Raw genomic sequence first — 26,290 nt, 5'->3', positions numbered from 1 at the left:
AAAAAGCTATATATATATATATATATATATATATATATAATGGTTCTTTACTTTCTTGCAATTTGACCCAGTTGCTATTCAAGAATATTTATCTACCTTCTCTTGTCAAAGATAGCAATAGATTCAAATACCAGTCTATTCCTTTTTGTTAATGTAATGTATTTAATTTTATGTACATTTTCATTAATCTGCCTCTCAAATGAGTTTGAAATTATGTGCATTTTAATTGATCCACTTCCTAGATGAGTCCAAAAGCATCATAATTAATCTCGCACGCCAAGTTTATACATTTAATAAATTTTTCTGAATATTGAGTATGATTGTCAAATATTGAGCAGAAAATAATGATATATGATTAATTCTATTTATTCCTTTGCTTATACCTCTCTAATGAGTTTATATATATATATATATATATATATATATATATACATTTCGATTAATTTACTTTATCAAATAAATCTAAAGTATAATCTCATATTTAGTTTATACATATGATAATTATTCTTTTATTAAAAGTTTAATGGATTGTAATTAGGTAACAAAAACAGTCGTTGTTTACATTTATTATAAAATAATAAAATTTTCACAAATATTGACTAAAAAGTTCAAATTAAATACTTCATGGGGGAAAATGTTAATTAGACCAAACCCTAGGTTACAAATCCATTAACCGATTGGACTAATGATGGTGGTTTCTGCCATGGCATGAAGATTTGTAACCAGCCCTAGTTCAACAACTTCTAGATATCACCATTTTTCAGCCATCGTTTTCCAAATCTCCATTCATTTTCTCTCTATTTTTTATGCACATTTTAATTACCAAGGATTTCAGTGGGTAAAATTCCCAATAAAAGACAGCCATAAATTGGTTCTTGACCAATTTGTTCATGCTTTATAACCAAAAGGTTCAAAGCAACAGTTGACATCTCGACTTGTATTATTACTTTTAGATTGGTAAAGAATGTATTCCTTCAATTAATTTGTGCAAATTGTAACAAATCTTCAGAAATTTTTCTATACCTTCAGAATATATCTAATAACAGATCTTCTATCTGTTAGTATCTATTGCTTTAATAGGTTTTTTCTAAATTTGGAAAATATTTATCTGTAATTTCTTTAATTCCTTCTTTTAAGATTGGAACATATTTATCTATAAAATTAAAATTCAAGACAGCATATCTCCTAAATATTAACTAATTTACCAGTATTATCTTAAGTGACTTGTGCCCTTTTAGAAACTCTACATAATATATCTAATAAATAATGATTCTTCACCTAATGGATGAAGCATGGTTACCCATAAAAAAAAAAAGAATTAATGAAATAAGAGAAACCCTTTTTATTCCATAATCTCAAACTATAATCTAAAAGAATAATCTAAAGAAGAAGAAAAATCTTAAAACAAAGCAGAATGTGAAGAAGCAAAAACATGAGCTGGGGAGGCAAAAGGGAATTTATGAAAAGTAAAAAAAATACAAAGGATTTGGACAAATGGTATTAAAAAAACAAGAGCCAAGATAAGAGAGGCCTGCCTAGAAAGCACTTATATGTGACACTTTAATTAAGCTAAAGCTAATATGCTTTAGAATTTAGAAACACTTATCCTAAGCTATCCAAAAGGAACCTCAAGGAATGATATCCAACATAATTCTTAATTCTTAAAAAACCATATACGGACCGTATCATCATCACCACCACATATTCATTTTTATATGCTTTTTTTCTCACTAGTCAAAGATCTTAGAATTGGTTTTCACATAACAAACTCAAATTAAATGTGACCCAATTTTACTTATCACAAAATCATAGGTCTTTGGTATTTTATAAAATAAAAAAAGAAAATCCCACTAAAGCAAAGTGGTCACCATATCTTAACAATGACACCATTGATGTGGCAATTAACCAATCCCTGTAATTCTCTTGCTGCTTTTGGCAATATGATTTCGTTGTCTCTTGCAAATATAGGGATGATCGACTACATTCAATTTGAGTTGATCTAGTGCAAATGTCATAAGTTTTTATTTCAATTTTTTGTTAAAAGAAAATCACTCAAGAAAAATATATCTTCAAAGCTTGAACATCGAGTTTATTAATTATAAGACATACGCTTAATTATTAATTTGTAGATAAATATATATTTTTAAATGTCTATACAATAAAAAAAACCAAAATAAAAGTAGAAGAAAGAGAGGAAGATATGGATCAGTGCATTATCATCTTGCTAATATGTGTGGTTTCTTTTTAAAAGAAAAGAAAGAAAGAAAACAGAACCTTATCAAGAAATCTTATGTTCATCTCTATTCCTATTTTCATCAAAACTAATTTGTGTTCTTTGTCTGTATCAAAAGTGCCAAACGTTTATTAATCAAAAAGAGCCTGATAATCATTTCAAGATTAGGATCATTGTTATCTTGAATCCCATGCGAAACCATCATTTTAAATATCAACTCTCTTTGTTTCTTTTTTTTTTTTTTTTGTTTGTTTAGCCACAAGAGAAGATAATAATGAGAAGATTTAAATATCAACTCCACCCTCCTATATATATGTTATCTTTACTGTGCCAACAGTAGTAAAAAGCAAATTAATCAACTTTGAATCTCTTTATTCGCTATCAATAAATATTGAGGTTACATTCTTAGTACTTTAGGTTTTAAGTGCATTCTTTCTAATTCATGGCCTAAGTTGAGTTAAGAATCCATTATTATTGATTTTGACTCTCAAATTAAGAGGCCTGTACTGATGTTCTGTCTTTGTATGGATTAAAAAAAAAGGGCAAAATTAAGCTCGGTCAATTTTGAAGGCATGACCTGAACCGAGGTGATAGGATTGGATCCAAAGGACAAAGCTCTTATCTAACTGCAGCTTTTTTGGCAGACAGAATGGGTTCTTACATCCAAGAAACAGGTCTAATAAATGCACACATGTATCTGAATGTACCTGAGGAATACTACCTTATTAGATCGAAACTACTATTCGTGAAGAATCATTGAATTTTCTTTACTGATATTATATATATATATATATATATATATATACACACTGCAAATTGCTCAGTACATTGAACGCTATAAGCATTGAACAAAGGCATGAGAACGCATGTGAATACATACTGTCTGTTCCTTGGAAAAGGAAAAACATATATTCCACCATTCATTCTTGAAAAGATTTGAATGTAAGATTTAAGCTATAATATACATCTCTCCATTGCATGGTATATTAGTATCTTTACTGGTTTCAGTGAGCGAGTGAAGAAGAAATTATATATATATATATATATATAGACACACATATTATTATCTCAAATGAAGGGGTCAACTATATTTGGTGTAGAAGGCATATCCCAAGAAACCACAACTTGGGCCAACGACCTTATCCATTTATCTTCATGCAAGAAAGTAACAGCAAAAGAAAACAGAAAGAAAGTCAAAGATATGGGCATGGAGGACACATGGCAATAAGGGGTTGGGGCTGGCATGATGTCCACTTGCACATAAAATAGTGAACCCATGTGTCAAAAGAAGGGCTATGAATTCCCCCGCCGGTAGCTCAATTTAAGAATTTTAGTAATTTTTATAGACAACAATTAGATGAATGCAGCCATTGAAGTGATAATATATTCATTAAACATAATTATTCAATTAAGTAATCATTCATAAGAAGATATATATATATTATATATAAAATTGAATTCCTTTAGAAAAAATATAAATTAATGGAAGTGTTGTAAAATTGGGCCAAACATTACCTAAGAAAGAGGCACATGGGTTGATGCAGGGTGCAGAGAGAGAGAGAGGTAGAATCCAAAGAGAGCGTCTTTTGGGGCTTATAAATAGCAGAGACCGTTTGGTCTTTCTTACAATATCTCCACAAACTGCAATCTTCACGTGCTCTCTGCTTCTCTTATTAATATCATCGATCTGCTTTGGTCTATTTGTTAATTGTTCCTTTTTTTTTTTTTTCTTTTTTACTATCCAAAAATCTTACTCATCCTTCCGTCAATCTATCTGTTGCCTTGCTGCTACCTCTTTTTTGTTTCCTTAGTGTCTTCTTTTGGGGGTCAGGAAGGTAGTTATAGCTATAAATATACATATATCCATCAAAGAGGATTACAGTTTTGTTAGTTGGTTGATAAAGAAAGGTTAAGGTTTTTTTTTTTTTTTGGTAGTTATTATTACTAACATGGAGAACAAGAGGCAGACTGGTGCTTCTTCTTTGGATCATCTTTTTGGTCCTAAAGACTCTTCTTCTTCTTCTTCATCATCATCGAGTGTTTTTGGCTCTATTTTCTCTCCTCCATCAATGGTACTAATTGTGCTTAATTTTCTTTATTTGACACCTTTCTGGATACCCATTTGGGTGACTCTGTGTGTATGTTATAGTAATGGTTGGTGGGGATTCTTGGTATGGATAAAGATAATAGCTTTCTGTATTGGCTTTCATGGGGATTGTATAGCCCAAAAGAAAAAAGGAAAAGAAAAAAAAGAAAAAAGTTCCCAAGACAAAAGAAAAGATAGGGTGGTTAGTTAGTTAAGAAAAGATATGGGGATGAAGTTAGAGTAAATATGGATTAGGGATGATGGTCATCTAGGTTTTCTAAATGAGGTTGAACTCTTTTCAGATAAATGGATAATATTAATTATGAGCTTAGAGATATATCTTTTATGATCTTACTTTGGTTAAATACTCAAAATTATTTTGCAAACATACTTGACTACTTGTTGTCATAATATATATACTCAGATACAGTCTTGAGGCTTATGTAATGTTACCAATAGACAGAGTTGACTAATTGGGATGTTGATATATACAGGAGACAGTTTGCATTTGGAATTTGGAATTTGGAATAATTTATTTATAACTGGACCACCCTTTACTTCTCATTGTGCTTTGATATTTATTATATCATCTTGCATGCATCTTTCTAACTTATAGAAGAAATGAGAACACCATGTCTAGTGATATCTTATTGCAAAGTTGATTAACTGTTGTTGTTATAATTTTAGGGGATGGGTAGGGACTCTGCTGGAATTATGGGAAATCAAGCTGGGAATAGCAAGTATGGGATTCCAGGTATGCTAAAACAAAGAAGAAGAAAAAAAATTAATTAAACTTGATTAGTAATGATATGAACTTAATCCACTCTCCCACTACTACTTCAGTTATGTTGCTTAATATAAGATTAATTACCATAATGTTTGTTGGGGGTGGGAGGGTATTTTAAACTTGGACTTTATCAAATTGAAATATGTATTTTCCACCAGGAATTGTTCATCTGATTAATTATGTGTTACATTTCTGGATAAAATATGTATTAGCTAGAAAAAGTATGATTAAAAAATCTGTTTTGCATGCACTTTCTATCATTAAGTGGAAATTATTTTCATCAAAGTGTGATTTTTACATAAATATAATTAGTTGAGTTGTCTTCAGATAATGTCACTCAAAGCAATAAGGGAAGTAACAGTGGCATCATGGGAAAAGATTCGAGTTCTTTCTATCAAAATGAAACAGCAGAACCCTGTTATTTTAGCTCATCAATCTATTATGGTGGCCAAGAAAATTATTCTCCAAGGACCAGGAACTCAGAATCTCATGTTGTAAGTGACCTATTATGTACTCAAAGAAAAATATATATATAATATATATATATACACACAGCACTTGAGGCGAGTCAGGTTTTCTTATCACTGATAAACATTTGTGGGAATATTATGGTACAAGAAACTGAATTTTTTTTTTAATCTTTTTTCTGAATCAATAGTTCAAGAAAGATGATAAAAAAGATGATCCAAATGGCAACAGTTCAAACAGTGCTTCACGAGGAAATTGGTGGCAGGGTTCTCTCTATTACTAGCAACATCCCTCCCCTCATAAAAATGCAAACTTAGCATCTATAAGCTAAGGTTTGTCATTTCTTTTCAAGAATTATTAGTGGATACTTTTCTATCAGAAAATCTCTTCTTTGCCTTTAATCCATCATTCAACTTACTGAAGTTTTAAATTTTGTTTACTGTGATACAGGAATGATGGCTATAATCTAACCACATACCATGGAAATAAAGCTGATAGTATGTTGGAGTATAATATGGCAGTAGCTAAAAGCAATTTGTGTTGGTAGAGTTGGGTTCCATTTGTCCCAATTACTAGTCTTACACATGAGCTGATATATATATATATATATATATATATATATATATATATATATATGCTGTTATAGGAGTTGATGTTTTCTTGTATACCAAGTTAATTTTCTTTTGCACAGCTAACCTAATCCTACATGTACTATGAACAATGATCTCTGCGCTTATCTTTTAAGTTTTGAACCTTACATTTTATGTCTTTGAGGAACTGTTATACTTGCCAACACTATCTAGTCTTGCACACGACTGTGCAAGCAGAAACCAGATCGTACCTTCTGCAAGATGGATCTTCAGAGAGTAATATTAATCATCCCCTCAATTAATTAATTAATTCCATTTTGTTGAAATGGGTAAAAGAGCGATTTTGAATGTGATCCTGAAAAAACGATAATGAGCATCTCAAAACATCACCTACAAATCCTTAATTGGAAAATACATACTACTTTAGCAGCCATATTAGGAGTATTATGCGTTGCTCTTTATCTTAAGGTTCCAGGCTGTCGGGTTGGCTTGGCATTTAGCAGTTTTAGATTAATTCACATAGGACAGAAGCCATAAAAGCTAAGAAAAGAAGCACAACTAGCAGTCAGAAAAGGACATTAAGCATTAAAAGTTTATTTATTATCAGATGCTTAGATATCACAGTACATTCAGAAGCTAGAATTAACTAGCTACAAGAATGTAGACTCCAGCAGATCAGTAGAAGTACAGTAAAGGGGAGCCATGACTGATGTTGCTCTTCAAGGCAATGTATAAGCTGCAAGATAAAAGGGCAAATTTAAGGAGTTGAAAATTGATGTTAGTTATGGCTCATAATAAGATTTGAAACAGTGAAAAAGTAAATGAAGTGAAACAGTAAGTCAATTCATAAATATACCTCCACACTTGTAACCCACAGGACGATTAGCAATGTTGCATCTTTTGGGAATGGTAATTGCATTCTCTGGCTGGACTCCAGAACTCTTAGCTGTGTTAGAAAGCATAACAGCACAAAGGCAGGGTGGGTTCTGGCCCATTTTCTTCACCTGAGCACAGCACTGAGAAGAAACTGGAGAAGTTGTGTCTTGTGCTGCTGATGCACAAGGTGCTAGCTTGAAAGCTTCCATGTCAGGAGTGGTGGATCTCCCACATTCACCAGCCCCATCGACTCGATTAAACCCAGCAACGCCGAGAAGCACAAGAAACATAACAAAGCAAAGAGACTTCATTGGAACTGCCATTTCTACACTGCAATGCCTCAACAGATCTCTTCAAAGGATTTTATACTGAAACAAGTGAAAGGTGATTACACGTGCCTTCCATTAATCATAGTGGAAGTAGCACTATTAGAACCATAGTTAATTGTGTTTATTGCAACAAAAGTGATTACACCTACTCCTTCCATGATAGATTACAAAAAATAACTGACTGTCTCAAGCTAAAGACGGCTAGTGCTCACTAAAGTCTCTGTCCATTCAATTATTATTTACATACTCGAAGGAGAAAAGAAGAACTTCCTATGAAAAGTTGACAGCATAGCAAAGCATACACTCTACCTACAACAACAAGCCCAACCACCAAAGCCTCAATTAGCTCTCCGTTTACTCTTGTCATGCTGCATTAAGCAGCAGGGGACCAAGCCTAGCTTAGCTTGCCAAAATATAACACCTGAACAAATACCATCCGCCCAGAAGGGATAGTCCTATGATAGCATATGTTCACAGAATTATGCAATATACTCTCCTTTTGCATCCACTTCCTTATCCCCCAAAAATATCTATCCCTTTACCCTGATTTAATGGTATTCATTCCTCTCCGACAAAGGGATCCAGTGCAAGAAACAGATGAGAATATATGCTACTTGCAGCAGAAAGGAAGGAGATGAATGAGTGGTGTTTGTCCAACTTCATTTCAATTTGCAAGATCTCAGGGCAATCCAAACTAAATAACTAATTCCAAGTGAGAATGAACTAATGACCACCCCACAGAATCTAGAGTCAATTTCAGAATAAACAGACAACAGAACCACACAACAGAATGAGTGCAGACAACCATGAAGAGCATAAGGGGAGACCTGGTTAGAAGAAAGCAGATTAGGAGAGGACAGTTGTTCTTTTATTAGTTTTTTTTTTTTTTTCTTTTTGGCACTTAACTCGTAGAACCTCATTGCAAGCTAGATGGTGTTATCATAAAATCATACCAAAAGCAAGGTGCCCCCTGCAATTTTATTCCTCCACTCTATGCCCTCATCTTCACATATCTAAGAGCACACCCATTGTATTCTTTTGAATATCCATCATTCTACCACGGAAACCAGCTTGAGATCTAAATGTTGATGCAAAGTTACTTCTAACACTCGAGTAATGTGTGACCTTTCACACTCCTGAGCAGCAGTTTCTTTGTTCTGTTCCAGCACATCCAAACCATTTTTGCTGAAAATTTCAGACAATGAATCCCTCATCTCCTAATCCATTACATTGTCACAGAATTTCCATCCATCATCAAGCACCAGTTACTAATTAATATCAGTTATTAAACACAAACTTTTTCATCCATTAATCACAATTACAATTAACATATCCTACCCTCTTCTCTGCCACACCGCATAACCCCACTTACGAATTTTCCTAGTATAACCCACTAATCTATCATACTTCAAAAACCAACTCCCACATTAAAATATCACTTTTTCTTCTTTCCACTAAACCACTAATAATTTCCCAACATTCATATAAGTGCAACCATGTTCTAACTCCCACCCAAATGCTATTAAAATTCTATCCATCTTAATGGTTTTAGCTCAGCAGCACTAGTCGCTTTCAGACTATGAAATCTAGAATTCAAACCCAAAGCCCAATTATGATAAAATTAAAAACAAAAACAAATAAATAACTCACTATATATACATTTAAAAATACGAAAATAAATAAAAAGAAACGAAAAAGTCACTTTCATTTTTAACATCATCGCATTAATAGGATCCTTATGTAGCATACAACGCTAGAAAATACATCAAATTTATCATTGGGATCTAACAATCTGCAAGATCCCACAATTATATTTCAACAAATCAAATATTCTAACAATTAAAAAACAATTTATCGAGTAAAAGCATACAAAACAATACAAACATAAATAAGAAGTCCAATAGGCACAAATATTACAAGAGGAACAACAGCAGCTAAAGTATGTCCACTTCCACAACTCAAGCTCCCAAGCTTAAACTGAACAACATTAATCAAAGCCAACATCAAAAACACACACCCACAAACAGACCCAATACCCGAAACCAACAACCCGACCCGTACCAAATCCTTGTTGATATGGGTCCAAAATTCAGGCACGTGAAAATTAGGGGATTTAGTGATTCGGAAAGCTTGTTTGAGGGCCAGAGCGAGCAAGCTAGAAAAAAGAAAGGAACTGAAAGAGTAGACGTGGAAGGCGACGAGGTTTTCGACGACGGAGCGTGAGGCGGCGCATGGGGAGGTGGGGTCGGTGATGAAGGAGCTATTTGGGTCGGATGGGTTCCAGGTTAGGCCGAGAAAGACGGCGAGTGTGAATAGGGAATTGACATTCACTATTCCGTCTAATGCGGTGATGTGGATGCTGGTCGTCATTGGAATTTGTGATTTGCGAATTGATCAGACGGTGGTGGCGGTGGAGTAGAGAGCTTTTGAGTTTTTATTTATGTAATTAGTGCTTTTTTTGAACTTTTGCAGGAAATGAGTAGGAAAGTGGCGAAAGTGAACCGCGGTGGAGTGTGTAATACGCTTGCGTTTTAACTTTAATAATTGCTAAAAATAAAAAAAGCAAATACAAAACTGAAAAAAGAATTACGCCGTTGCCGGGGATCGAACCCGGGTCACTCGCGTGACAGGCGGGAATACTCACCACTATACTACAACGACTTGTTTGGAGAGAGAGCGAAGCCGTATTAAATATAAAAAAATCTGATTCCACATAAGACACACATTTTAAAGATATTATTATAAAATAAAAAGTTAAAATCTCTCATTTATAATGAAAATTATTGTAAGTTTTTAACATTTCTTATTTTAAGAATTCTAATTTGATGAGAGATTTTACAAATTTATAATTTATATTATTCTTTTATGCAAATGATAATTTTAAGCAATTCTAGAAAATTTACTAGATCTCCCATTAAATATTTTCAAAACAACATATAATTATAATTTATGAATATATTAATTTGTTGTATTTTAAATTTATAAACTAAAGGATAAAATTAGAATTAATTTTTTTTCAATAAATTTATTATAAATCATTACTGAATAATATATGACTAATGTTTTAATTAGAAAATTATTTTTTATCCTAAAATGGGGAACATTTTAAATAAATAAATTTAGTTGGTTTAATATCGGTAAAAGTATATTACAAATAGTAAACAAATTTCTAATTAAATAATGATACTTATTCTATAAAATAACACTATTTTTTCCATTGACAAATAACAGTTTACTTTAATATTATTTTATATAAATTAATTAATATATAAGTTAATTCATTAATAGTAAAATTGATATATTGATTAATTAATTACTAAAATTACTCTATCATGTAAAAATAGTTAACAATACTTAACACAAAGGTTTTAGTAAATCTGCTTATTTCTTATCCATATTTATATATATATATATTTCTACATTAAAATTATTAAAAATTTGATGGGAGTGATTTAATAAGTGTGTACTTTACTTCTCCCGTCTCATTTTGATAATATTTTCTCCTTTTTAATCCCTCCTAATATATAGTTGACTTTTTTATTATTAATTTAATAGCTAATTGTTTGAAATGCCTTTCATTAATTATTGCGAACTGCATTAACAAAGTGAAAGTAATGTTATTCATTAGTTTATACTCAACTATATATTTGATATCAGTAATACGCAAAGCTAGAATTAATCAAATCGGGCATTTGGTCTAGTGGTATGATTCTCGCTTAGGGTGCGAGAGGTCCCGAGTTCAATTCTCGGAATGCCCCTTTCTTAGTTTTAATTTTTTCCTTTAAAATTTGCAGCATGATGTCCTCAGCCACGCAAGACCAGAACACAAAAGAAAATAAATCATTGCTCCTGGCTTACTATAAAAACCAAAATAAACATTGAATTAAGATATTAGACAACAATAATTGGTTTACATCATAAGCTTTTCTATCATAAATAAATCCTAATTCTCAAACTCTATGTATTCATTTTTTTTTCTCCAATCTCTCTCAGCTTTTCACTTTTCAAGTTACAGTATATTTCAGAGCAGTTTGATATGGTTTAGCCGTCCCATTATCAATCCCTCGACCTTCTGTGCCACCAATATTGGAATTTGGACATGACCCTTCAGTTGAATTGCCACATATCCTTGGTTTTGAGTCAACGCCAAGATAATTCGTCAACACTCTTTTCACTCCGAAGCCGCGACGATGAGGCTTGTTGCTGTTGTTGGTGGCGGCGGTGGCAGCGTTAGGGAGAAATGGAGTTCTTTCTCCCCTCGCCGGACTAATAAGGGGTGCAGGCGAAAAGCTTGGTGTACTAAATGTTGTTCTGTATGGAGTGCCTGAGACAGGCACAGAGTAAGGGATCGTAACCTTCTTGTGAGCAATCACGCTGACTGTGGAAACTTGTAATTTATCTGAATGTTTAGTCAAGTCATCCACATATAGCAAGTCATCAATACGAGCTACAATGTTGAATGCCAAACTCTCTAGGATTCTTGAATAGCTTTCAAGAATAGATTTTCCAACATCCTGAAAAAAAATTGAAGACAAATTTTAGTTAACTTGAAACATTTCTTGAATAGCTTTCAAGAATAGATTTTCCAACATCCTGAAAAAAAATTGAAGACAAATTTTAGTTAACTTGAAACATAATGCAGGACTAATAACTGGTGTAGAAGAGAAATCCAACCTTGTTGAATTGGATTTTGCTGGTATCCAATGTGGTCTGACTTAGACTAGGGAACCGCTGCTTCAGGGAAAGCAGGAGGCTTTCTGCTCTTTCTGCAAGCAGTTCCCTCTTATCTCCATCAACCATGAAATCCTTGACCATATCCCATGATGACCTTGCAGTGGACCGGTTTGGATAAACTTGAGGTTTTGAATGAGCTCTTCTACGCCATACATATATAGCAGATTCCACACGGTTTGCAGTATCTAGAGCAACATGTTCAGTTGATAGGTCCAGGAAATCCAGCAGGCACTCTGAAGAGAACTGATCTGATGTAATATACCGGTATATAAGGTCCCCTAGACAGGCTCTCCCATTCTGACAACAAATTAAAAGAAATGAAATTCATGATATAACATATCGTGATAAATTTATGAAAAATACAAGAAATTTGGTTCAATGGACCAACCTTGGGAAGTGTTTCCAAGTATGAGTAAGGAACATCCATTTCAGCCAAAGCAATGCTGTTGATTGCCATTGCAGCTTTTAATATTTGATTTGTGCATTCACGAGTGTGGTTCAATTGCTTTCTTGATTTATCACTAAGACCACCAGCAGGGAGACGGGGTACAGGAAGCCACCACTTCTCCTCTTGCCTCTGGATTGCTTTGCGAAAAGAGGTTGATCCATCTGCATCTGGGGCTACAATCCCTTGATCAACATACCAAAACTCTGTGTCCGCAAAACTATCTAATATTTCCTGCATCGACAAACCTTCAGAATGACTAATTCAGTTCAAAATTAACCAAAAGTTAACCTGCAATGCTATATCTTACAAGAAGCATATTGTCCAGTTTTCGCAGTGCTGGGAGATTGATGAAAAGATCTGATCTTGGCCTGCAAGTCATCACCTACCGAGAAAGAAAAGGAAATTGTTAACTTCATGAAAAAGAACGGAAAGCCAAGGAAAGGAAAAACAAGTGGGTTCCCATAAGCAAATCCATTCACTAAAAGTGTCTTTATTTTTTCAATAAGATTGCTGTGTGCTCATACTAATACAGCAAGCCAGTATAGCTTTCTTCATTTGGTTATGGCTTACAATAGAAAAGGCGCACTTGGGACTAGCATAAATCCTTAAAATGAAAGCTAAAAAGAGAGATGGATAAATATTTTCCTGAAGCATACGTGAACCCAACAGCCAAATTGCTAAGTTGATCTGCATCCGCAGGTGCACCAAGACTCCTCAGGTTACAAATTTGAAAATCTATTAATTCTTTTCTTTATTTTCTCATCAAGACAAAAGAAAAGGGAACTGTACGGATTACACTTGTCATAATTTGTATGGTTCTAAATTAAATTGGTTCTCAGTTCAAAAAGGAAAAAGAAATAGTAGAATGGGAGTAGAATTAGGCATACCTCAAGCTTACTACCATCAGGAAATGTTTGCCAAGAAGGTATTAACTCCACAATGTGATCACCAACACAAAGAAGCCATTCCATTTCTCTTCTCCACATTGATTTCTTCTCAGAGGGCAACGGCTCCAGTCTCCACAGTTGCCCAAAGACAGTAACTAGATATTGCATAACCAAAGATTAAATTACAAACCAATGAGAAAAGAAAAGAAGAAGAAACAGGACACATAAACAGAAAGAAAAAAAACGTACCACAAAGATTGGTAATGGCATTTGAAATAGCCAAAGCTGTGCAAACCCCTTTACCAGACCCTGACATGTCTTCACCAAGTAGCAATTTTGCAAATCTCTCCTTCATCATATCAATTTCTACACAGAATTTGTTTTTTTTACAATAACGAGGAAAAATCAGCTAACAGCCAAAAAAGTCACAAAATGTGTGTAACCATGATCTTAGTAGAAATGTAAATTTGAAATTTTAACCTTCAAGGTGCAAACTTTATCTTATTTTTAAATTTCAAGCACAAAGCTTTTAGAAAGAAAAAGAAAAAAGTACCAACCCGAAATCTTTGTGCTAAGCTGTTTGAACTTGGAATCATCTAAATGAGTAGAATCTTTATTTTCATTTCCAGTAGAACCCAGTAAGCTTTTTTTACACTCTCCAGCTTTCCTTATAGGCCAGCCTAAAGGAGACTGTGAAACTAAATCACGCCCATTACCAGTTTTCACTTCCTCGGAAGAAGTAGCCTCAGAACTAGAGCTGCTAGTGCTGCTATTGCTATCTCTTGACTCGGTCCCAGACTCAGTTACTGACTCGGACCCATTTTTCCTCTTCTCAAATCCTCCTCCTTTAACAGCAGCACCACCGCTGTTACCACCACTCTTTTTCACACTACTCTCCATTTCTTTGATTAAAAATGTTCGAAATTTTTATGGAACCCAAAAGCTTAGATTCTTGAAAGATTCACTAAAAACATGTTCTTGAAACTCATAGATACTGAATAAATGATAACCCCAAAAGCTTAAAGAGGTTTTTGAAGTGGGTCATGGTTAGATTCAGGCTACTATTGATAGTAAAGGGAAATGATGAAAGCTTTGGTTTCTCTATATAAGAAACATGTTCACTTGAAATTTGATTTTTGAAGGTTGAAAATTAAAACGGTAACTGCCAATGAGCACATGGACATTAGCTAACGTCTCTCTTTGTTTTCACTTTTCTTTCTTTCTTTATCTCTTCTCTCTCTCTCTCTCGCTATCACTCTCTGTGTAGAGAATACGTTTAAAATAATATTAAAATACTAAAGATCCGATAACTTTGGGCGGACGGATATGTCAATGAATCTAAAATTACCACTTTACCCCGGTAATTTATCCCGTCACATTTTAAAAGGATAATTAAAGGTCTTTATTACCTAATATTAATTAAAATATTATTAAAAAAATTTGTATAACGAAGCTTCTTAATTAGTAGAAAAACTCAAATTCTTTTAGCTTTTAATCGATTAAAAAAAAGCTACTATATTTATTATATAAAATTAATCTTTATTTTTTTATATATACTACACGTGAATCGTTTTTAAAATTAAAGTGTAATGAGTTTAATTATTAATTTTATTAAATTTTACTTTAATATATTTCAGACTTAATCAAAATATACATTGAAAAAAACAAGTTAGTCTTTCTAAAAAAAGTTCACATATTAAAAGTTTCTAATTTTGATTGGAAAATATTGTAATTGTGATGTATTTTATGTTACTAAGTGCATGTTCAGTAGAAAAGAGAAAAAAAAAAGTGCTATGCATTGGCTTTGGGTCCATAAAATATGTAGTTATAGTATGTATTTAATGGGATGAGATTTAGTTGAAATTAATTCAATATCAATCGGTTCACCTATACAACACGGTACATTATTCACTAAAATAGAAATCTATAAAATACATGGGTTAGGTTGAGAGTTGATACGAATTTAAGGTGGGTTGATTACTTGGATTTTCATTTAATATTTCTATCTAGCCAATTAATTAACATTCAATATATATATATATAAAAGAACACAAAATTCTATAAAATTATGTAAACAAATATAAGAAAAATTAAACGGACCATCAAAAAATAAAATATCATTAATATTTTGAGTTTCCAACAACATGTTCTATTGTGGCTTTTTACACCTTCACTAAAAGTTGAAAAAGGCGAACATAAAATCCGAGCCATAAATTTGAACAAAATTCGATAATATTTATAATATTAAAATAATTTTTAATTTTTAAGTTAGATTGAGTTAATCACCAAAATATGTTGATATAATAACTTTCGGACATTAAATTTTGGGACTATTATATAGATAGCAAACAAATATGAATCTAAACTAAGCAAAAGAAAAATTCCATAAGACAAAGTGGAAATCAAGAAAAAAACAAAAACAGAAGGAAAATGAACAGGATAGAACAGACGAGAAAAATTTGCCCACAGCAATAGAAGAAGGGGCGCAACCAGAAGTTCAAAAGAGAGGGACTAAAAAATAAAAGTTAAAAGGGACCAAAATGAAAAGAAAAACAAAAATATATGTGGCATTTCTTCAACCTCTAGCTGCCTAAGAGGGAGTGAGACGAGCAAGGAGAGAGAGTCAATCTTAATTTCAGTGATAATAGGAAGGAAAGAAACATAATCACATGTGCTTCTTAATTCATCCATTTCGGCCCCACTAGGCTATTGATCTTTTACTTCCAGCATCGTATCTATTGATTCAATTTGACATTGCCTTTTAATGTCGCATTCAATTTTTCGGACATTAAGGATTTTAATAAAATCTTATATTTAAGCCCTGACAATTTTGACATTGACCTCGAATGGGTCTTCAAATAAAATTTTAAAACTTTAAAAATTGAAGGGCAAAAATGAAAAAAATTATGAGATTGAAAATTTGTATAAAAAGTGAAAAAATTAAAAATTAGAGGTTAAATTGATAAAAAGAATTCGAAATATGCATTGTTTGGACGATAAAATTTTCAAAGAAGGCCAAGACATAAATTATTTTGGAGAGGAAGCCAACCTAATGTTTAGCCAAATTTCTCCTATTTTCTCGGCCAAAATCCGACAATGTACGGTAATGTTTGAGAAATAAAGTTTTGGGTTTAATTAGTTTATTTGACCCCTGAACTTATAATTAAGACTCAAATCGTCCCAAAATAAATTATTTAAGAAAGTGAATTCCATATACATTTTGGGACAAGTAAGCTACATAAAAAAAAAAAAGATATAAAACAATATTAATTTTAGTTTTCTTTTTCTTTTTTCCATCTTTAACCTTTATTCTTTTTTTTTTCTTTTATGTCTTGATTAAAAAGCAAATTTCTCAAGAAAATGAAAATTCACAACTGTGTAAACCTATAAAAAATAAAGATCATAAATAAATTGACTCATAACTTCCAAGTATACAAGGAAAAATGAAAAAAAAAAGATTATTTGAATATTTTCAGTGTATTATATATAATCATTCGCTACGCGACACATATTAGTATTTTATATTTAAAAATAAAAAGTAATATATATTTTAATTTTTATAATTACTTTATATATATTACTCATCAGTAAATAAATATAATAGGTTTTGGAATAGATAACACAAAATCTTTTACGAAAATAAAACCACAAATTAATGTATACAATTGGAACATTGAGAAAAATGTACCTATTCATAAGTCTGAAGTCTGAACAAATTGGTCCAGTCTAACATAGTATGATAACTAAAATCTATTTTGCATTATAGATGTATTCATACAAATTTAAATATTAATTACATTTAAGTCATGAGGCTATAAAGATTATAGGTGTTTTAATTGTTTCTTATATATTTTTATATATCTGGGGAATTTGACTCTAAAAACCAATAGTTAAATGTTCTTCGAACCACTTGGCTGGTCCGGAGCCATTGCAGGCAGACCCACCAAGTCTAGTCTAGACACAAATTCACTGAAAAAGAAACAAATACAAAATAGCTAATTTGCATGCAATTATGGGGACATGATGATCTAGTCATGAGTAGTAAATTGTGCTCATAAATAAAAGAAAGAAATTTCCTCCCTACGGTTCAAAATATGTATTCGAATCAAAACTAATAAGGGGTAATTATAATTACCTTTTTTATATCTAAAAGTTATATTTTTTAAATTTTTATTTGAAAATTTATATTAAAATTTCTCTAATAGATTATTTGTTAACTATATTTGATTTTATATTATTTATCTTCTAACTTTTAGTATAATATACAAATTACTTCTTAATATTAATTTTTTTCACCTATTTCACCTAAAGTTAAGACAGTTAAAATATTAAATTAATAAAAATTTTAATTTAATTATTAAATATTTTACTTATTTTAGTTTTTAGCATAATTTAATTTTAATACTTATAATTAATAAAATATTAAAAATTTATATAATTTAACTTTAAATAATTAAAATATATTTTATTTTTATTATTAATTTTTACATTAAAATTTTAGTTTTGATAATAAATTTAATAATCAAATTATATTATTTTATAAATTTATTTTATTAATTATATTAAATTTTAAAATGAAATATGATTTTAGTATAATAATAAAATATAGAATATATCAAAATCAATGGATAAACAATATAAAATCAAACTTAGTTAATGATTATTTAATAAAAGATTAGATAGAAAAACTTTTTAGTATAAAAATATAAAATGAAATAATAAAAAATTAATAACTTTTAAATACTAAAAAGTAAGTAGTATAATATGGCAAATACATTAGCAAATAGTAGTTATCCCAATTGATTAATATAGCCAAAAAGATTCAAAGTAAATTTAAACTGCAAATAATAGCGAGACCCTTAAACTGTTTATATTTGTCCTGCTTTTCTATTTATATGGTTTTAATGGTTTAGTCCTGCTTTTTGATATTCACTCATGTACTTCTTTATATTATATAATTTAAAATAAATTTGTTCATTTTTTATTTCAAATTATATATGGAGCCAAATCTAAATATTAAAAAAAAAGAAAATAAAAGTTAGATTTGTCTATATTAGATTTGAATTTTTAGGTTTGTGAACTCCGGTTTTTGTTTCCTCGTACATTTTATTTTTGTTAGTTTTTCATTTATTTATTAATATTAAATAATTAAAATTATAGCTATCAATATTTACTTTATATTTATTAGTAATTATTTGTGCACTTTTCTTTTACTTAGATAGAAAATTAACTTTTCTTTCTTGATTGATTTTGTTTTAACTTCAAAAATTTAATTTTTAATTTATCACACAGTCAATAGAGAGCAAAATATGCAATAAAATTAATCATCTTTTTGCTCATTATAAATATAATAAAATTTTAATCGATATTGATAAGTGACAAGAAAATAGACCCAAACTTTAAATTGTCAAATTCTCACATGTAGGAGGAATTGATTTATTTTAACTTTTATATATTATTATCAAGTTATATAAGAAAAGAAATCATAATTATTTAATTATTTTTTTTCAAATACTAAGTAGTAGTATAACAAAATGAAGATGTCGATCCTTTATCTCACTTTCTTCTACCATTGCCCTAAATTAGAAGCTTTGCCACTTTAAAAGAAATAGACAAGAAAAAGAAAAGAAAAAAAGAGAGAGAGAAGATAAGATAAGGATGTTATGAGCCAAGGGCTATATAGTAATTTTATCCTTTTCCAAAAGGAAATGGATTTGGTGGGATAGCCGGTTGAGGGATATAGCTAGGAATGTGCTTTTTGATGTCTCCCATGCATAGAATAAGACCTTTTCCTATATTAAATATATAATTTTATCATTAATTAAATTGATTTTTATTATCTTTTACTATTAAATAATATATGATTTATTAAAATTTGAAAGAATGTATCATAAAATAACCTTACCGGAAATATAAATATGAACAAATAAATTATTTATATCTTTAATCAGCTCTTTATTTTATTTTTTTATGAGTATTTTTTTGTAAAATTTATGAAAATTAAAGAAATTTGCTAAAAATATCTGCGGTCAAATTTAAACATGATGACTTGAATGTAATAAACAGAAAATGAAAATTTATGAGTTGAGTTAAATATGATTAGCTAGAATGCATATTCTTTTTTGTATTCGAGTTTAAATTTTTTAAATAATTAGAACTAATTGATGAATTTTAATTCTGTAAGGATTAGGATTAAATAATATTAGACTTGTAACAATTGAAAATTATATATTAGTTGATTATAATTTATTCTTTTAAATATAAAATAACTTTTTATTTTAATTGAATAAATTGAAAAGTATGTTTTTATCAGTTTTTTCTTTTATACTAAGGACGAGAAATACTCCAAAAAAAGAGAACCAATAAGTCGTAAACTATACAATAGGAAATAATCATATACACTTATTATAAAAGTAAAAATTCACCTAATACATAAAAAATAACTAAAACTAAAGACTTTTCAAGTATATGTTTTTCACAAATGTATTCTGTTAAATACTTATATATGAAATATTGATTAACAAACAAATTTAATCTCGAGAAGTATTTTATTTGCTATTTCATAAACTATATGCAAAAGAAAAATACCATTTAATTTCCTTCTTTAAAATATTATTTAGGAACATCCACAAATTTAGCCTTATAATGAGCATATATATCTTAATTTGAAAAAGTTTAGAATTTGTCATACTTTATTCATTTTTATTCAAAAGATTATTTATGGATCATTAATATTATTTTATTGCAAGACTAATAATCATATGTTCGAAAAACACAAAAGAAAGAACATATTAGTAATTTTTTTTTCATATTCCTAGGCAGTTTACTTCATCGAAAATTATGGTATTTGATTAATAGTTAGGAGAATTTTTGTTTAGATTTGATGTATGTATTATATATATATCAAATCGATAGATAATTGATATATATTCATTAATTTTAGTTAATGAAATATATGTCAATCATCTAATACCAAAATGTAAGGTACTTATACATATATGTCACCTTCTTATTAATTGTAATGTATACATCAAATATAAATAAAATTTTTTTCAGTTAGTTAAATAAAGCTATTTTAGAAATCAACATCAATATTTAGATTACTGCTATTAAAACTTTCTCTTAATAAAATTCACAACTATTGAGTTGGATTTTTTTAGAGACATGGGGACAATGTTAAAGATTGGTAGAATCCATTATCTTTTTTTTTTCCTTAGTAAATTTTAAATTTTTAAGAGCTAAAGAGATTTTAGATGACATAATACAAAATAGGTATCTTAATTAGAATTATTGGACCATTAATAAAATTATTATTTACCATGAAAGCAAAGACTTTCCACTGTCACAAGTCTATCTAAGGGACAGTCCAAATTAAAATGCAACAGATTTTCATGTGACATGCGTTTAGCTGAATTTCATGTGATTTCTGATGAAGACATTTAAAAATATAATATAAACTTAGAGAAGTTGCTGCTGAGCTTTCAATATGAGGTACGGACTTTCTTGTGGAATGAACCTCTTGGTATTGTTATTTAAATAATGATAAAATCCTGTATACAATCTTCTACATTCCAATAATTTATAATAAAATTCTGTACGTCGTTGTTTCCTATTTGTTTAGGATATATATTCTTCTAGAGATAAATATAAAGAAAGTATTATTTGATTTCATTATTTGATAAATTAAAATATTATTTTTTAACCGTTAAATCAATTTAATCATATCAATAACTTTTTAAAATTTAATTTAATGGTCAAATTTGTTAAATTCTAAATTTAAATTATTTAATATAAATAATATAATAATAATAATTAATTAAAATAAAAATAATTGCATCCTTATAAATCAAAAAATTTTAAATATTTGTGCAAGTTCCCCACCTTTTTCAGCTTCCTAACTGCAAAAGCTAAAGGGCAAAAGACCCACAATGGCTAGCTACTTGAGAAAAACTGAAAATTAAAAGCCACCGATTGCTTTACAGCATTTTTCTGATGGCAGAAACAGCAAGCAAGCAAGCATTGACTTTTTATATGAACCTATGATTTCCTGTAACTTTTCCCCAAGTTTTATCATCTGAAATTTCAGGACCCGCCTTTCCAATTCAACTTACTTCCATAAGAACAACCTGTCAACTTATTATTATAACAATGTAGTTTTCCTTATTACTAGTCCAGAATGTCGTAGCTTTGAACTTTATGCATCTTCACTCTCCAGCAGGAATGGAAATGGGTCGGGAATTTTGGATATCTCGAGTTTGAAAATTATATAATTCTATTTGTCTGGATTTAGATTTAATTTAAATTTATCCATAACGGATTTGAAGAAAATTTGAGTTTATGTTTATTGGCCTTGTGCACTTATTTAATACTAATATTTTATTTTTATATTTTTTTAATTTAGATTTTATAAATTTTTTATTTATATTTTTAGTACTTTTTTATTCATTATAATATATTAATATTTATACATTATACAAATTTATTAAGCATGCATTTTTTTTATTATTCAATTTTGTTTATATTTTTAATAAGTATCTATCATCCAGTTTAAGTACGAATAAAATATAATTAGATTTAAGTATGTTCAAATAGTATACAGGTACTATTAATTTGATTTGAAATGGATACAAATAATAAATTTCAATTCTTAGATGATTTTGAATACTCTTATTTAAGTCTGATAATTTTTTACAGGACTTGATTAAATGGGTTTGGATTCCCGTCTATGGTAATTTTTTACTACGACATGACACGTAGTTAAACATGTTTGAGTTTAGAATAAATGGGTTCAGATTCTCGTTTATAGCATATAAATAAACTAGGTTTAAAACGGATTGACATGTCTAATCCACGAGTAACATGAATAAATACGTTTATTTAAACATGCACATAAATTAATATGTATATACAATATGTATAAACACCTTTATTCTATCTATTCATATATTTATATAAATAATCTTATCACTTATAAAGATATAATTGAATTTTAAAATAAAAACTTAAATTTAAATTATTTTATAATTAAATAAATATATCTTTTGAAATTATAACAGTTAGTTTTTTTATTTAAAAATATATTTTAAGAAATAAAATTTATTAAAAAGATTATACGGATCAATCCGTTTAACCTAGTTAATAAACGTGTCTATATTTGGATTTGATGTTTTAACAAAATTAATTAAATAAGTCGTTAATTCTTTTCATATTATATATATATATATATATTTCGACACGACAAACGATTAGACATGACACAATACAAATGTCAGCTTTACGCTTATTGAGTAGATATCTAATTTGTGTGACTCCTAGTCTCTAAGGCACAAAATTCACTTGTTAATGAATATATGGATATAAAGTCAAATATTAATTAAGTCATTGCATTAATAGTTTTGTGGTCTATCAATATCATAATAATGGTTAACCAAACTATTTTGCATACAATATTTTGACGGTAATAACCACTATCAGAAATCATGCTTTTAATACCTATATTTGCATATTACTATTTTTGTTTTTAAAAGTATATATATACATTTATATAAAAGAAATTTTCATTTTAAAGAAAATGAAACTATTAGAGATTGAAATTTAAAGTCCCAAAATATTATGCATTATAAAAAAAGATATTCGACTGATAAGCTAATAACAAAAAGCAAGAAACTTTAAATGAAATGTTTTGGTGAAGAAGATGAAAAGGGAAAAAGTGAAGAAAAAGGGAAAGACAACAAGTGGAAATGGGTTCCTTTTGAGCATATGGAAAAAACGAAGTAGGGAATGTGTGTGCACTCTTTCATTTGCCATTTCTTTGCCTTACTTTCCAAAAGGGTTAAGATTCCTACTTTAACTACTTTCTCTATGTTCTCTCCCTTTTTGCTTAACCACTTTTGCAGTTTGCTTGTTTAAAATTCTCTGATGAGAAATTAGGCAATTGGATGGATGGCTAACCTTCTTGCATGGCCCATTTTAATGGCTAGACAAAAAAAAAAAAAAAAAAGGGTTGGCATAGGCAGGAAACTACAAGGGAAGTTTTGAACTTTTGGGAAAATTGAATTAAACTTATTCAGAAAAATTTCAAGCATCATTTTCTTTAGTTGAAAGGGCATCAATAGTAATGTTATCCATATAGTTATTATCATTGTAAGAAAAGCTCTTGGATTTTTACATAATTACTTAACGGAATAATATAATTTAAATGAAAGGAAAAATTAAAATGCACAAAATTTAACTTATAGTATTGTATGAATATAAGATAAAATACCCACCATAGTTAGCTTATGTGGTTAACCACAAAGTACAATTAGGGAACTGAAAGATATGAGTTTGATTTTCATCTCCTCCAATAAACTTGTATAAACTATAAAGTGTTAACCTCAATTATTTTGCATTCAAGTAGAATGCTTTGATGATGGATCGTTGGACCATTTTTTTTTCCTAAATTCTGAAATAAGATATTTAATTTATATTTTAACCAGTAATTATTTTTATGATTATAAAATAAGAAAAATGAAAGTGATATTATCTGTCTTACGGTGTATTACACTATATATAAGAGGATTTAGGTTAGTGTGGTATCCATTCTGAAATAAAATATTTAATTTATATTTTAATCAGTAATTATTTTTATAATTTAAAAATAAGAATTATGTCTATTACATATATATATATATATATATATATATATATATATATATAACTTTCACTGCATGCTATAAGGAGAGAGTGACAAAATGACCGTTATATGTATGTGCACTCCAAATTCAAATCTTTTTTTTGGTTTAATGCTTCAACACACCGACCATAGCCAAAGCCAAAATTTTGAATTTGAAATTGAGAAAGCATTTCTTGACCTAAAAAAGAAATGAGATCCTCCTGATGTAAAAGTTCAGAAATAAATGTTTAATTTGTACAGCTTTGTTGTGGTCAAAAAAATTGTGTCATGTTTCTATTTTTGCTGAAGATTAGGTATCACATTCACAGGCTTTGACCTCAACTCGTATAGTTTTAAGTTTATTAATAATAATAACTATATGGCATGGACCACCGTCTGACCGGCGTTTGTTTCGCTGGTGGCTTTCTTTATGTGTATCTCCTATTTCATACCTTGTGAAAGAGATAAAATCCAAGGGCCTCCTCCTATTCCAGTTTAACAAAAAACAAATGAAAATTATGGAGAGAGATATCCTCTCACTTTCATTTTTCTTTCCCTCTTTTGGTAAGAATAAAAATATGAGAAATTCCCATGTTTTTTTTTTTTTTTTAATCAAGTTTGCAGTTTTTTAAATATGAAATATAAAAATCCGGTCTTTAGCTTTTAAAAAAAATAATTATAATTTCTACTGATTTTCTATTGTTTTAGTAAAACAACAAAAAAAACAGTAGCATCATAAATGATTTTTTTGTATATTTTTAAAAGAATTTAAAAGGTATTATTTGTGCTCAAAATAGGAAAACGGGTCAGGCCCAAAAACCTTCAAAAGTCCAATACATAACATTATTCAACCCATTTATATTTTTGTGATATTTGTGGAGTCATGAAATTGTAAGGAGTTAGAAGGGAGAAAGGAAGCGGGTTGATTGGAGAGGTAAGAAAAAAAACCTGACAACTAAATATGATAGGCTGCACCGGTATTTTTTTTATAATGTAATAATAATATTAAAAATATAATTAAAATAAATTTTAACTAAAAAATAACTTAATAATTAATATAATGACTATACAAAATCTGATGATTTATTTAGCTATTGGAGCGAGTGATAATATTTCTCTAATATGAGCTTTGATGCTCTTGTGACTAAAATAAATAGCAAATAAAATAATTTTTAATCCTTTTTATATGTAGATCGAATAATTAAAAGAAATAAGTTATTTTTTACAAAATAAATAGAACCTTACAGATTTCATGTTTATCTTATGAGATCATACTATAGCAATATATGCAATTGTTGAATAATAATTATAGATAATTATTGGTATCACGAGATAATTTGCTGGTCAACACTAAATTACTTACAAAATAAAAAGAAAATAGAAATGAATGAGACTATATGCCTAAAAACTACTCTAATAGTTGAAGACAATAAGTATTTAGACTAAAAAAGTTATAATGTTATTACCTTGAATGGATAATGTCCCTGTAGTATTTATAGGACTTGGCTGGAGGATTATAGAGATTATGTCCATGGCGATAGGAAGCATGACTTTTTGTATTACCAGAGGTCGAAAATGGAAGAGTATTTAGTGCAGATGGCAGGTCGTTAAACTCTCGTGAAATTATCAATATGACGAGTTATATCAATAATGATAAGTTTGATTCAATTTTTATTATTAAATTTAGTATATCTTTTTTAATTTTTTAATTTCAGCATCATATATTAATATTAATTTTATTTTTATTTTTAATTAAATTATCTATTAATTTTACTAACTATAGTGCAGTGTGCACTTTGAGGAAAAATAAAAAAATAATCAACATTCTATTACTAAAAATTAAATTTTTAATTTTTTAATTTAAATATTTTTACTAATTTTATATACTTAAATAATGAAGTCTTTTGTAATAGGAGTGGTGACCCATTTTATCTTTTTATTTATTGTTAGAGTTTATATTATAAATAAATTGAATTAATAATTTCGTTGAATACTAGAATTAAAAATAATATTAATATTAAAAATTTTAAATTTAAAAATTAAATGATAAACTTAATAACAAATATAAAGTTCTTTCAACGATTAAGCTTATTCTAATCAATATCATTAAATAATTGTATTGAAATAACTTCTTTTGACATCATTTGATTTAAATTTGGTTCTGTCCAAAAAGCAAATTTGGCAACCTCAATCAAAGG

The 26,290-nt window shown here is 29.2% G+C and overlaps 4 protein-coding genes and 2 non-coding genes across 8 annotated transcripts; 2 read left to right on the top strand and 4 right to left on the bottom strand.

Annotated features, from left to right (window-relative positions):
* Positions 1-3,766: 3,766 nt before the first annotated feature.
* LOC8287503 lies at positions 3,767-6,338 on the top strand. 2 transcript variants are annotated; one of them, XM_002524209.4, is made up of 6 exons: positions 3,767-4,068; positions 4,169-4,305; positions 5,007-5,073; positions 5,434-5,600; positions 5,765-5,906; positions 6,025-6,338. In XM_002524209.4, the coding sequence occupies exons 2-5, from the start codon at positions 4,183-4,185 to the stop codon at positions 5,855-5,857; spliced, it is 450 nt and encodes a 149-aa protein (XP_002524255.3). In that variant the 5' UTR covers positions 3,767-4,068; positions 4,169-4,182; the 3' UTR covers positions 5,858-5,906; positions 6,025-6,338. The 2 variants fall into 2 exon arrangements, with proteins under 2 accessions (XP_002524255.3, XP_025014025.2); XM_025158257.2 differs by having other exon boundaries at positions 3,769-4,305.
* Positions 6,339-6,742: 404 nt separating this feature from the next.
* On the bottom strand, positions 6,743-7,406 carry LOC8287504. The gene is made up of 2 exons (XM_002524210.4): positions 7,021-7,406; positions 6,743-6,900 (listed from the first exon to the last, which is right to left on the bottom strand). Exons 1-2 carry the CDS (start codon positions 7,361-7,363, stop codon positions 6,884-6,886), a joined length of 360 nt encoding a protein of 119 aa, XP_002524256.1. The 5' UTR covers positions 7,364-7,406; the 3' UTR covers positions 6,743-6,883.
* Positions 7,407-9,049: 1,643 nt separating this feature from the next.
* LOC8287505 lies at positions 9,050-9,883 on the bottom strand. The gene has a single exon (XM_015722433.3). It carries the CDS (start codon positions 9,737-9,739, stop codon positions 9,221-9,223), a length of 519 nt encoding a protein of 172 aa, XP_015577919.1. The 5' UTR covers positions 9,740-9,883; the 3' UTR covers positions 9,050-9,220.
* Positions 9,884-9,958: 75 nt separating this feature from the next.
* TRNAD-GUC lies at positions 9,959-10,030 on the bottom strand. Its single transcript has one exon. It is a non-coding gene; the product is annotated as a tRNA-Asp (tRNA).
* A 1,025-nt stretch (positions 10,031-11,055) lies between these two features.
* TRNAP-AGG lies at positions 11,056-11,127 on the top strand. The gene has a single exon. It is a non-coding gene; the product is annotated as a tRNA-Pro (tRNA).
* A 96-nt stretch (positions 11,128-11,223) lies between these two features.
* LOC8287509 (rop guanine nucleotide exchange factor 5) lies at positions 11,224-14,674 on the bottom strand. Of its 2 annotated transcripts, none has more exons than XM_048376234.1 (7): positions 13,996-14,672; positions 13,688-13,804; positions 13,439-13,593; positions 12,859-12,933; positions 12,492-12,782; positions 12,044-12,400; positions 11,224-11,883 (listed from the first exon to the last, which is right to left on the bottom strand). In XM_048376234.1, exons 1-7 carry the CDS (start codon positions 14,336-14,338, stop codon positions 11,374-11,376), a joined length of 1,848 nt encoding a protein of 615 aa, XP_048232191.1. In that variant the 5' UTR covers positions 14,339-14,672; the 3' UTR covers positions 11,224-11,373. The 2 variants fall into 2 exon arrangements, with proteins under 2 accessions (XP_048232191.1, XP_048232192.1); XM_048376235.1 differs by having other exon boundaries at positions 11,854-11,962; positions 13,996-14,674.
* Positions 14,675-26,290: the final 11,616 nt, after the last annotated feature.

The sequence above is a fragment of the Ricinus communis genome, chromosome 6, assembly GCF_019578655.1.
Source record: "Ricinus communis isolate WT05 ecotype wild-type chromosome 6, ASM1957865v1, whole genome shotgun sequence".
Taxonomy (NCBI): Eukaryota; Viridiplantae; Streptophyta; class Magnoliopsida; order Malpighiales; family Euphorbiaceae; genus Ricinus; species Ricinus communis.
This window is presented reverse-complemented; position numbering and strand designations above follow the sequence as displayed.

What these genes read in the sequence shown, in the direction of transcription:
- LOC8287503 (XM_002524209.4), top strand. Translation starts at nt 4,183, where the DNA reads ATGGAGAACAAGAGGCAGACTGGTGCTTCTTCTTTGGATCATCTTTTT. An exon ending in TTTTCTCTCCTCCATCAATG is followed by an intron (nt 4,306 to 5,006) that starts GTACTAATTGTG and finishes TTATAATTTTAG; the next exon opens with GGGATGGGTAGGGACTCTGC. An exon ending in TAGCAAGTATGGGATTCCAG is followed by an intron (nt 5,074 to 5,433) that starts GTATGCTAAAAC and finishes AGTTGTCTTCAG; the next exon opens with ATAATGTCACTCAAAGCAAT.
- LOC8287504 (XM_002524210.4), bottom strand. Translation starts at nt 7,363, where the DNA reads ATGGCAGTTCCAATGAAGTCTCTTTGCTTTGTTATGTTTCTTGTGCTT.
- LOC8287505 (XM_015722433.3), bottom strand. Translation starts at nt 9,739, where the DNA reads ATGACGACCAGCATCCACATCACCGCATTAGACGGAATAGTGAATGTC.
- LOC8287509 (XM_048376234.1), bottom strand. Translation starts at nt 14,338, where the DNA reads ATGGAGAGTAGTGTGAAAAAGAGTGGTGGTAACAGCGGTGGTGCTGCT. An exon ending in TGCCATTACCAATCTTTGTG is followed by an intron (nt 13,594 to 13,687) that starts GTACGTTTTTTT and finishes TGCAATATCTAG; the next exon opens with TTACTGTCTTTGGGCAACTG. An exon ending in ACTTGGAAACACTTCCCAAG is followed by an intron (nt 12,401 to 12,491) that starts GTTGGTCCATTG and finishes ATTTGTTGTCAG; the next exon opens with AATGGGAGAGCCTGTCTAGG.